Below are 13,382 nucleotides of genomic sequence, written 5' to 3'. Positions count from 1 at the left end.
GCAGAAATCCAAACCGTGAAGCCTGAAGCAGGCAGCCAACAATGAGCGATGGGCTGGTTCTGGTTCTCGACTGTGCTACTAATAATTAAGCAGAGGGATTGCTCTTTTTGCCAACCTTTTCAGTAACACCACTTATCAGGCTCTTGTTTTAGATGAATCTAATCGAAGTGCAGCTGAGTTTAAAGCTGGGATATATTAGACTCCATTACTGTAGCATTTAACTGTCCAAGCAGTCTATGGTGCCTAAACCCCTCATTTTTTTATTATTTTTAATAAGTATTAACCCTGTGTAAAAATGTGAAGCTGATTCAGGTTGGACAGGTGGGAAGAAAACAAAAAAAAAGTGCTTTAACAGATGTAATTTTTTTCTCCGGTCAGGAATTCACCATGTTACAAAAACAAAGTTTTGGCATGTGAAGGCTGGTTTTCGCTTTATTGCTATGAGGCTTCCAAAGCATCAGTATGGATTCCAGCAGGGGCTCTGGGGTTGGGGTAGGGGGCTTTTTTCTACTGTCAGTTTCAGTTCTAGTCAGAATAATTAGATATATATATATATATATATATATTTTTTTTTTTTTTGGTCTTTGTATAATTCTGGTACATCATTGTGTATTGTGACATGGATGCTGTCAGAATGATGTTGATGGCATTTTTATACCTTCTTGCTTTGTGTCACCTCGTTGGAAGTTAGCAGCAATGGTACTTGATGTAATCAAAACAAACTTGAACTGAAAGTAAACACACTGGATTGCTTACCTGTGAAGAAGTCACTATTAGCAAAACAACAAACACACCTGCATATGCTTTTTATTCACTGTGCTGCCTGCTATCACCTGTCAGGGTACCAGGATGTAGTTCGGTAGGCTCAGCTACTTCCAGGAGCCTGATAACCTCCTTCAGATGATATTTGATTTTTTTTTTCGAAAGGGTTATTCCACTAGCAGGTAAATAGATGTATATTCCTTTAATATCTACTTGTCAAGTTACAGTGGAAAACTTTGTTTGAACTATCCCATATATATTATGCACAACTGCATAGACTTAACATAATCCCCCAAATAAAACAGGTCCTTGTGAAGGGTACTGAAAAAAGAGGTATCTACCTCTGATTATTAAATAGGTAATATGTGAATTGCACTCCCCCCCTTCTCATGCAACTATTTCTACATTTTCCACGGAGTCCAGGCCTTAAGTAGAGATGCTGTTTCTCTAAATAAGATGCAGAGACATGGATGCAAATGTTGTCAGGGAGTAGATTGCTAACAAGTAAGGCTTCAGTGCTACATGCTTCTCTCTGATTTCACCAGTGTGTCTCAGCTCGAGGGCTTGCCATTTCAGTAGGAACAGCAAAGATTTGTCAGGCCTAATTTGAACAGAAGATAGAATTATAAATGACCATTTGATCATTCAAACCTTGCCTTCATGCTTTTTGAAAAAAATAGATTTCAGAGTTCCATTATATGTTTACTCAGAAAATTTGTTCTTAGCCCTCTACAGAACTAGTAGTGGAAAACAAAACAAACAGAAAACAAACACTACAAATGTTCTTGCTTTCTCATCTACTGCCTCCTCTCTCCTGCTAGTCATTGTCCAGTGTGTCTAGATTTATTCTGTAGCATAGACCAGAGCAAGCAGGTTACTTTTTTAACATTCATGTGCACACATGTCATACTTTTGGTTTTACCTCATCACACACTTTTAAAGCAAGTCCAAAAGAATGATGTTTTGGGCTTCTGCTATGTTTTTATATGGATTCCAGTGTCTGTCAAAATAAAACTCTCAAGTCATTGCAGCTATAAAGCTGTCTGAAGCTTCAGGATTTGTAATAGGTTTTTTGAATTATGAGTTTCATGCCTATAGCTCTGCTGACACCATTGATGCTCTGTATGGATCTGCTTCTCTTACAGCATCTACTGACCCAGATGTATGTAAAAGCAGCTCTGCACAATGAGTGACAATTAATCAAAACCAGGGCAGGTTTTCTCCTTGTCTCATGCTGTGTGTGCTGCCATGGAAGGAATGAACAAGTAACCCAAGTACATGTTGCAGAAGAGCTACAAGGCTTTTAGAGCCATGTGTGAAAGTGTTGTCCCTCGTAGCACACCTGTGCCCTGAGCCCTGACATAATGGCTCTTCAGAACTGTTTTCTTCCATCCTCACACAAGGATTAAGAACAGGTTGGGAAGCCTTACTAGTGCTTTACTTCATTTTGCAGGTTTTTTCCTGTGCCTTAAGATGACACAGTTGCCCCTAATCAAATATTCAACATCATCATCTTAAGCACTAACATAGGCCTTCCTTCCCTCAGTTCATTAACCACACAGTCACACCACCTCCCTCCCACTTCTTGTGTGAAAACAGTAGTTTCATTCAGGCAAGCAAAAGCTGTTGCTTTCAGCCATTTCTCACAAAGGATAACATTGTTAGTGTTGTTCACACGGATGGGAGTTGGGGGGGGGTGAGTTTGCTGCTGTTATGACAGGTAGCAATGGTGGCTAGGAAACATCTAGCAAGTCACCCTATTTTCTTTCAGTTCCTCTTTTAGTCTACAAAAATTATCAAGAAGTAGAAGCAGACACTAATATCCTGATACTAGTTTTGGTCCAGATGCTGAAAAAGTAGTAAAAGGCCAAAGCTGGAACATAAGCATGTAATTATAATACACAGAAACTGAAAAAAAATATACTGGAGATCCAGAGGCAGTTAAATAGGCACTTATCAGCAAAAATTTAACATAGCCACAGTAAAAATTCAACCTGTTTGTAAAATATTTAAACACAGAATCCAATGCATGCTTACAAATTCCCTCATGTTTGCACTTCATACATAATGCTGTTGCTTACACTCAAAGGTGGGAGGCTGAGCAGAGAATACTCTTGATATATCAGACCAAATATTAAGCCAAGGTTGTTTGTTTCACGTTCTAGATGTTACACAGACTTCACAGTAAGTAAAAACAGTAGAAAAACTAGGCTCCTATAAAATGGTAGTTTCACAAAAAACATGGGTTCTCATTCATAATTGTGGTTCCCTTATGCATAAGATGCAGCCCAGGAAAAAGAGTGGAGATAACCTGCTTCAACTAGAGTATGGTATTCCAGCCATAGCTCGCTTCTGTGTATTTCCTGAAAACTCAAAATATCTTCACTTAAAAAAATAAAAATTCTGCTAGTTACAGATTTCCTAATTAGTAAGACTTAATCCACACTACGTAGTTATCCATGAGTTCCTGTTTGTTCCCTTAGTTAAACTGGCAAAGTATTGATGTTACTGTCCAGCAAAGCACCTCCAGGGACAATTTCAGTTTTTCACAAACACTCAAAGTCACTGGGACCTCTGCACATTCCAAAGTATCACATAATTTTGCACAGCTAATTCCCCATAAACCATTGATTTTAGCACACACCAATAATGTAGAAGTCTGCACTTATTTTCCTGCCCTCCAAAAAGCACCTACTTTTATATAGCACAATGCTTTGGAACAATAAAAATCTCACAAACCACAATTTCTCTGAGCAAAGCTCTGTTTAACATTGGAATTGCTAGATGGTAAGTAACTGTTCCATGCATCAATTCTGGTTTGAAGTGTTCTTTATAAATCGAATGTGAGGTTTCACAGTGGTTTTCTCTCCTCGTGACGTCCCAAGGGAACAAGCAGACTAAAGCAGTGGGAAGAAGTGCCTTGCTGATCTTAAAAGGTATGTGCTTAGAAAGCATAAAACTGCTGATGGGACATACCCTGCTAAACCTCACTCCCTCCACCCAGTTAAAAAGTCAGACTCAATGGCAGCAAAATAGTAAAGTAGTTCCTATGTTATCAGACACGATTCCTTTTCCCACATCTAATAAGGCACTTTCTTGTCATTTAAAAAAATTATTTTGCTTCCTTTTCAAATACACTTTTAACGTATTACATATTTCTAAAATATTAGTGTAAAAAAAAATCATCACTGCTCATATCCTAAAGAAAACTTTTTCAATGAAGCACTGCATTTTACCACTGTTTTCATTTAAGATACTGAACATTTTGAAGAAAATATTTTATTTTCTTTTGCTGGATCCCAAATGAGATCTCCTTTTGATTTCTTGTAACTGCCAACAAGCTGAAAATTCAAAAACTGCGCAGAGGCATGAAGTGCCCTGCAGTGCCTTAAAACATCAAAGAAATTCCAGCAAAAAGGGAAATACCTGCCATTCAGATTTCACAGACTAACGCAGAAGCCGTACAGCCTAATTCAGCAAAGTTAAAGGGTAAAAGACAACTCAAGTTGTACTGGATTGATAAGCCATTAGTGGTTAATTAAAAAAAAAAGAGAAAATACAACACAGAAAAAATCCAACCAAGGCCCCTCATCCCACCTTGCCCCCCACAGTCCAGTGATTCATTTTACTTATCCCTTAAGAATATGGAAGGGGTTTCTTTTCTTTCCAAGTCTCTCCAAAGATGCCTCTGAGCACACTGGCCACATTCAAACTTGTCTGGCTCATTCTATAAAACTTAACAGCTACCAGCTATAAAACTTAACAGAGACCCAGCTTCAAAAAAAACATCTGTGAAGCCACGTCTTTTCTCTCAGAGACAAAACACGAGTGCTTCCCCCAACACCTCTGCATGCCAAACTCCACGAAGTCTGCAGGGTCTCAGACATGATGCCTCCTTTTGGGCAAAAGCAAACAGTTTACTGAATGCTAGAATAAGCTTGCAGAGAATATGAATATTGGTTTCATATTTTGGTAATTAACGGGGGAACAGAGGTGCAGGTAACCACCACAGTGCCTTTTATGGAATTAGACATACTTTCCATGAGAAAACACACTGACTCTAATTTTTTAATGAGTTTCAAAGACCTTTTTAAAAGTTTTCTACTCCTGTATTTACAAGTAACAAAGCACCTACGTAAGAGTAGCTTCAGGTCTCCCTTTACTGTCTTAATAATTCACCACCCAGTGTAGGGGACTTTGCTGTACAGTGAACACTCTTCAGGCTAGTTAAATGTGAATCAGAGAACATCAACACATCACGCGTTTGGAGGACTGGGCTTGACCTTTACTGATAGGACCAGATAGTGAGACAGACAATTTTCCCCCATAAAGCTGTGTGTATACGTTGAATCAATGCAGTTATCATGCAGGTGTGCTTGTTCAAACGTTTCCTATAGGGATAAAGCAATCAAGAGTCACCATTTCTTTCACTGGGTAAGACAAGAATTCATTTCTTATAGTGATTGCTACAGCAGCTGGAGTCTTCAGTTTGGGATTCATCACTTCTTGACCTGTTTCTGGATAAGTGACCATGTATAACCTACATACTTTTCACAGGTACAAAGAACACATTTTAAATGTAAAAATATAAATAGACACGTAACAAATACACCGAAGAAATATTTGTAAGGACATTTACAATAAATGGCACTAAACACCTTTATTAAGCTTTTATTTTTACTTTCATGAAAAATGAATAGGATTCTTTTTTTCCCTTGTACACTGAGGAAGAGGAAACTAATGGCAAAAATCAAGAACGCTTTCTTATTTCAATACCATCTTTGTAGCCACAAAGATACAACTATTTAACAGACAAGAAATACTGTTTATTGCAGACTTCAAGCTGATTCATGTGAAAAAGGCACTATGAAACTTAATCAAACCAGATGATTAAATTTGTCTAAATTAAGTGATATTATATATATTATATAATACATATATTATATATAAAATCACATGACCATGTGAAATAACAGAACATTTTTGTGACAAAAATCATTGCATCTTCAAAAATAGTATTTGCTGGAAGGGATGTTTCCTTTTCTCCTCTTTCTGCCTCCAGGAATCCACTGTTCCAAAAGATTACATTTAGAAAGGAACAATAGCTTTTTACTAAAGGAAACACTGACATCTGGGATCAGCACACAAAGAAGTCTAGATTATACACGGTTCTTCTGACAGGTTAAGTTACAAACAAAAAATGCAAGTATATTAAAAAAAAAAAAATTACTGCAAATTGTTTCATGGCTACCTACAGTGGATCTGATCACTTCCTTGAGCTGAGTTGCATTACTATTTTCTAATTATTCCTTCTTGTGCAATATTATAGTTCATCACAAGTGACGTATTGATAAAATCAATGTACGGAGTATTATTTTGCTATAAACAGCATCATTAGTAATAAAACACCTTGGGAGTGATGCAAGAAAGAATCAGCCTATGTCAGGCTGCTGTTCATTTTCTGTTGCTGCCATCAATGGCTTAACTAAACATCCTGCAGCTGAATGCATAACAAGAAGGACTGAGCCAGAAAGACATAATTGCATTCTACAGCAAGAAATGGGATTCAGAACCTTATTATTACTGAAAGGTTAAAATACATTTTTTATTGCCGGCTCAGCTTCCCTTGGATGAATCAAACAAAGACATGTTCCAGTTTATCTGTCATGGAATGGTTAATTCCATAAAGCCAAGACTCATCTTTGGGTGCAAATGAATCATGTGCCAATATTTTCACCTGTCAGGAACCTCCATTGAATTCCTCATCTGTTCGTTTTTAATTATGAGAAGCCAGCAGCAGGTACTTCTGTGAAGATGACTGTAAATTTTCCTTATGGTGGCTAGTTACATTTACAATATTATAAGATATTGCCCTGCACTGCTTCCTAAAGCAAAGCTGAATGGTGTAATGCTATGGACAGTGGAAGAAAAGAGGAAAGACATTTTAGTGGCTGCTTCCTTCATCAAAGGACTCCACACCTGAATCTGTGGCAGCTGCACTGATTTTTTCTTGTCGTCTTCTCATAATTTCTTGCAGTTCTGAACTACCACTGTTAGCCTACAAACAAATAAAAAAAGAAAGAGAGTTTACATATGGTTTTGATACATGATCAAGCTCCTTTGCCAGCATTTTATTAAGATGGATGTTTGAACAAACTAAACTCACCTTCCAGCTCCAGAACTGAAAATGCACTAAGAATCTGCTTCAATGACATCTGGAACAGGAAAGTATTTACAATATCCTTAAAGGCAAACCAGTAAAGAACCTGCAGACTATTAAAGGTGTCAGCTTGACTTTCAGCACTGCTGAGCATCTTTAAGTCTCACAAAAGCCTCTGCAAGTGTTGAATATTTATGGGGTGAAATATGACTTCAGTAAAAGCAGGGTTAAAGCTCAGAAAGTTTGTTAGGATTCCACCCTTGAGTGCCTAAAAATCAGGGCAATCATATTTAGAAATTAAAGCACATAAAACATTTGTAGGTTTAGATTTATGTAAACACAAAATTCAAGTATGCACATGGGTTTGCACAGCCAAGGCCTAAGTAAGGACTGAATCTTAGTATCCCACATTACACAATACACCACCATGCATTTGCTGTTCAGAGACACAGGTTTCAAATTTACAGCACAGAAATAAGAACTGAATCATATTACTATATTAGCAACAGAGTAGTATTTCGAGGACAAGGCTTGATTTCACCTTCTAAGGTGAAAAATGGGTCTGCTGAGCTACCTTCAAACAGATTGCTTTTATAATGTAAAAGAAGTTATTAACATGGCCATCACTAGAGCAGAACTTCCCAAAATCTGCATGACTTCGAATAAGACTAGAGGATTATAAAGTAAGAGCCATACCTGCTACTGTGTTATTTGTCTATGACATGACCTTCCGACCTTCAAAACTAGCTTCCAAAATAGCCTCTGAATAAGGAATCAGAAACTGGTTTTGGAATTTGTAAAACAAATTTCAGGACTGTTAAAGGGAAAATCATTCAATCAATTCTGAACTCTGAAAATTTATTTCATTACATAAAATTTCATTCAGATGTATCCCATTATAACCATTAAAATGCATTATCTGATGCCATTACCTGGCAGACAGGTTAGGTGTCCACATGGAAGGAGGCCAGGATGCTTCTCTCCTAGGTAAATTACGATCGCACTCTCCTCCCAGAGTGGAAGGGCAAAGCAGGGGCCTTATAATTAACTCCATGAAGGTCAGAGGGCAGTGTTTTTTGTTTTAATTAATCTTGTCCTTGCTCACTTGGTTTCAGATACAGAATAAGCGCAGCAGTCACCCATTACTGAAGTCATGCATGAAAAACATAAGTAAGTACTCAACACATGCTTTATCAGAGGTCATGTGGAAATATTTTTCTGGAAATGACTGGGCAGCCAAGGCTGAAACAGTTTACCTTCCTGATAACATCAATAAAAACAAGAATGATGAGTATGAAACACTGCTCAACTAAACCAACTGCAATACATCTTGTGGCACAGCACAACAAGCGCATCCTACTTGAGTCAGAGTACAGCGTAGCTAAGTAGCCTAGGGCTGCTCCTAGCAATACAATTTCTGGAACAGACTGCTAGACCTTTGCTGTAGTGATTTACCCAGCTTAGCCTCTAACCAGATCATAAAGTATCAGTAAACTCCATTATTCAATCCCACTTCTATGCTGTCCAGGTTTCGGCTGAGATAGAGTTAATTTTCTTCCTAGTAGCTGGTATAGTGCTGTGTTTTTGATGTAGTACAAGAAGAATGTTGATAATACACTAATGTTTTAGTTGTTGCCAAGCAATGTTTATCCCAAGTCAATTAAAGGCTGCAGGTGCGCAAGAAGCAGAGAGGCAGCAAAGCCAGGACAGCTGACCCAAGCTGGCCAAAGAGGTATTCCTGACCACATGTTGTCATGCTCAGTATATAAACTGGACTTGGTCGGGGGACAAATACCGCTGCTTGGGAATGGACGGGCTATTGGTGTCACAGGTGATGAGCAATTGCATTTGGCATCACTTGTGTTGTATATTCTATTATTATTATTTTTATTGTTTTATTCCTTTGCTATCCTATTAATCCGTTACTATCTCAACCCACGAGTTTTTTCTTTTCCTCCTTCCAGTTATCTCCTGCATGCCACTTGAGGGGGTGGGATGAACAAGTGATTGGAGGTCATAGCTGTCCACAACATGTGGTTCAGTCATTCCTTTCATCGAGATGTCAAAGAGAACAAGCTATTCTTCAAGGCAACATTATATATTTATTAGATAGAAACCATTTTCAGTTTCAGAGGGACGCATGCCCATGATTCACATTGATGGAGAAGGAAGACAATGAGAACGTGTACCTGGAGTGTCCCCTTCAGGAGATGACAAAGGTGGAGTTCAAGATACTGTGTCTCTACACCTATCTTCTGCAGCACTTTTCAATGCCAGAGCTTGAAATGCTCAACAAAAGTTAAGGAAATGGACATAAAAAACCCCTCATATTCATGCAGACTATTATTTTCATTTCTCAATGAAAAAGTGAGTCCATCCAGATGACTAGCCAGGCTGCTATAACACTGCATTTGGTATACAAGTTGAAATTCAAATCTCTGGAGCATTCCCAGAGAACAGCTCCCAGAGGGGATACTTTGATCAGTACGGAGTGTGTGGTGCATCCTGCCTCCTCCTCAGACAGCGCTGCTTGCCTCCTTGAGACACCTCTGGCAGAACGGAGTTGTTTGGCCCTGGCTATGGCCAGCTCTCTGCTGTCTTGACACACTGGTCTTGCACAGAGTTACCTTTCTGGTTTTGCTTGGCCAAACCCAGAAAGGTGTTAAACCCCATACTTGCAGTCTGTTTATACAGGAGCCATAAAACTCCATTAGGAGTCTTGTTTCCCTGGATGTTTTAAACTCTGGTGTGATTTAGGGCTGAATAGAGTTACCATGAAAATAAAGTAAAAAACCCCTGTAATTATGATACCAATTCATTTTTTTTTTCCTCATAAGGGTAAAATTATTAAATTCCATCAACTGGAATTTCAGTTCCAAAATACTGAATTCCTCTGCCTAAGGCACAAGAATGCTAAAAGGAAATTGTAGCTGCATGAAAGTGAAGATTGGGTTGTTTGTATTTGGGAATGTAGCCACAATTCTGAGAGGTTGCATTGAAGCTTGCAGAAATGGTATGAATCAGAAATACTCGTGGAAGATCCTGAGTAGAACTAACAAAGACAAGGCATAGGGTTCTGTAATGCTAAAGAGTGTGCGGGTTTGCTCTGTCTCTGGCTTTAATTGGTATTTGTCCTTATCACCCAAGTCATTTAGTGCAATATGAAAACACAAGTACTACCTAATGGATGCCAGAGAACTTCATGAAAATTTGTCACAGATTAATGATGTAGAACAATTGCAGTGGTCAAACCCATAATCCAGTAGCTGCTTATAAGAAGCATTAATTGTAAAATAGGCCTGACACTGGCACAAGTATGTATGTGCTTAAACGCTTCTGTTACTAAAAGTGTCTCTAGTTTGAGCAGTAAGAACAAAGCCCTTTTTGGAATACACAAGCTCATCTTTACTAGGTCACATGTAGACATTTTGGCTGTGATACTCATTCCTATAGCTTCTCTTAAACAAGGACAGCCTTCCTAAACCATAGAACTTGAAATATTATAGGGACAGAAAGGAAGATGCATCTCGATGTTTTGGGTAATTCAAACAATGGGTCAAAGCAATCAGGAATTGCATAAATTCTGAAATTCATCAGTTAAACCTCATGTAACTGAAGTAGAAATAAATATTACTATTACTTTTTCACTCAGGAAATCCAATGACCTTGTTAAACTCCAAGTACCTCTTTATTGACACTTGTACAGCATTTATTAGACAAGTTTTGACTCCTCTGTTTCCTGCAGAGCGAGACCTAACTGAAACAAGTAGAATAACACCATGGAGGAAAAAAAGGACAGACCTCTACAATCCAGTGCATCTCTGCTTTTCAAACCAACTTCCACCACAAAGGTACTCCCCTCTCAGTAGACAGAAGGCTTATGAAACTGAAATAAGACTGTTGACATTCCAGAAAAAGTGAAGAATACACATATATCTTCACTAGAAAATTATGGATATAAAATATGCCTCATCATAATCAACTTGTATTTAAAAATATGCCTAGAAGTTAAAGCTTAAAATCACTTAAGCAAGATGGTCCAAGGTCCAAGCTTCATTAAATGACTGAAACACATTTTAAACTTCTTCAAGATTTTTTTTTTTAAATAGGATGGGAAGAATATAGCTTCTTATTTGGGCTAGTCTCACCACTAGACTGTATCAAGTCCATTTCTCCATTTGCCACAGCAAGTTTTTTTAAAAAGTAGATATAACTGCAGTTTTCTTGGCTAAAAATTGTTAGGCATTCTCCCTAGCACAACTTTGTATACAAGCTTTTAAGGTGTTTAAGGAACAACACTACTGTAATTAAAGCAAGCTGCCACAGGCCAATGAATACAAAGACACAATACTTTTATCCTTAGTTCAGTAATTATGCTAGCATGTCGAATGTGTTTTCACCCACTTACGAACCTGCCAATACAGATACCCAGCATTTGATCTGAAAGACCTTGAGATTCAGGAGTGAACTCACTCTACCAATTTCTCATGCCTAATGAAGCAAATCTCTTCTACAAAGATAAAGCGAAACTAAGACATCACCACCAGAAGTATTAGGAACACCTGTTTGTCCAAGTACCAGATAGGGCAAGAGGCAAGAAAAAGGGCATTTTACTTCTATTGTTTTCCCTTAAGCCCTTTTTGGCTGATTTTGTCTTCTTGCAGTCTGATTACAGCACACAATGTCTTAAACTTGAGTACTACCATGCACTTTTTCTAACACTTTGTAGACCCTTTTAGAAATGGGGAGAAATGTTTTGGTGTTTGGACTGATACTGTTTCAATGGGTTAACACCACATAACTCAGGTACAAATAATGCTTATCAACTTGACAGAAACTGAGAAACAAAACAAAACAAACAAAAGAAAACAAAACAAAACAGCCTTCTCACAGAAACAGCTATTTAATTCTACAGGTTCAAAAGCATCGACCCACCATTACGTTAGCAAGAAGGGTTATACATACCTCCAAGGCAGATTTCTGTACCGTAATTTGGCTGTAGACTCTAGAACCTTCTGGGCAAACAGTCCTCAGTTCCTCTTTATTGAGGGAGAAAAGCTGAGCGCCTGTCAGCACACCAAGGCTATTGACAGTCCTGTGGTCACAGGAAGGGAACAAACAAGAAATAAGAAAAAATACACTAGCCAAGGAAGAGTAATAGTTTGGCTTCCAGCCATGTTATCTCAGATAGGGCTACTAAAATCAAGACAAAACTTAATGCAACAGGACTCCTGAAGTCAGTTCAGTATCTAACAAATACCTTTTGATGGAGACGTATATATATATATGTATGTATTTTTCCTAAATATATCTCTATTGATCTATAACCACATTGATACTGATGGATATATATTAAGTATACATGTATATACATATATATACATATATATGTGAAAATGAACTATTTTTTTCAAGGGTGCAGCTGATCTGTCTTGATTCAGAAGGCTGCTTGATTTTAAAAAGTGGACAGACCACATCCTACCTAATAACTGACAGAAAAATAATTTTAAGAAGTTTTCTTCACATTTGTCTTCAAACTTACACAGGGTTGAATCCTTTGGACTGTAGCCACGCTTTCACATCCTCAGGTGAAGAGTCGTAAGTGATATTAACAACCGGGATGTTTGGTCGTGGCACATGGAACTTCCTCTGGGCAGCGCTCCGGCCAATGGTGAGTCGGTGAACAAGTTCATCCTGCACCTCCTCCATCTGCGATTTCCTGCCTAGAGAGACAGATGCCCCACAGGAGTTATTCTCAAGGTTGCTTTATCAAAGCCAGGTAATTTCTTATGCTCCTCTTTAAATCTTTTTTTTGTTTGTTTGTTTGTTTTTAAAGATTTATTCCCTAGATCTGACTGAATTATTATTCTCCTTTTTCCCCAAGCAATATTTTAATATTCCCACTCCTCTCTTTGGGGGTGGGGGGATAATAATAATAAAACTATATATATTCAACTGAGACTCCAGAATGAGGAGATAAGCTTGATGTCGCACAGAGGCATAGATCAGTCTGGCAGCACCCAAGTTGTAAAAGAAAATGGGCGTGGAGTTATCATTTGTCATTGTTTGAGTTTCTTCAAATAGAATTATGATGTTTTAAACATGAAAACAAAAATGATGAGGAAGAATGCTCATATAGTGCCAATCACTGTAGGCAATAAACTATTAGAGTGATCAAATTTTTGAAGGGGTTTTGAGAAATATAAATTCACTCCAAGTGAATGCTGATTGGTGAAAAGTGACTGGTTAACTGAAACAATGTCACACTTTGCATTAGAAAAAGAAGAAAAAAAAAAAAAAGTAAACGAAATAGAGTGAGTTCTCACCAGAGACAGAGGAATTGGACAAGAATTTTTTTTTTTTTTTAAACTTTTAAACAAAACTGTACAAATACACTATCCCACAGAACACATTCATCTGAAGCCTTTAGTTCAGCTGGTGGGCATTAGCAGGTGAAATA

General features: G+C 37.9%; 1 protein-coding gene across 8 annotated transcripts in view; it reads right to left on the bottom strand.

Moving 5' to 3' along the window:
- Nucleotides 1-5,039: 5,039 nt before the first annotated feature.
- Nucleotides 5,040-13,382, bottom strand: part of EPS8 (EGFR pathway substrate 8, signaling adaptor) — a 142,348-nt gene continuing 134,005 nt past the window's right edge. For all 8 annotated transcript variants that reach the window (XM_082076274.1, XM_082076273.1, XM_082076279.1 and 5 more), the window contains 3 exons: nucleotides 12,465-12,645; nucleotides 11,888-12,017; nucleotides 5,040-6,820 (listed from right to left, as the gene is read on the bottom strand). In XM_082076274.1, coding sequence (XP_081932400.1) covers nucleotides 6,707-6,820; nucleotides 11,888-12,017; nucleotides 12,465-12,645 — 425 coding nt within the window. In that variant the 3' untranslated portion in view covers nucleotides 5,040-6,706. The remainder of the gene's footprint in view (nucleotides 6,821-11,887; nucleotides 12,018-12,464; nucleotides 12,646-13,382) is intronic.

This window comes from Streptopelia decaocto (genome assembly GCF_964273445.1).
Source record: "Streptopelia decaocto genome assembly, chromosome: 1".
NCBI classification, from domain to species: Eukaryota; Metazoa; Chordata; class Aves; order Columbiformes; family Columbidae; genus Streptopelia; species Streptopelia decaocto.
This window is presented reverse-complemented; position numbering and strand designations above follow the sequence as displayed.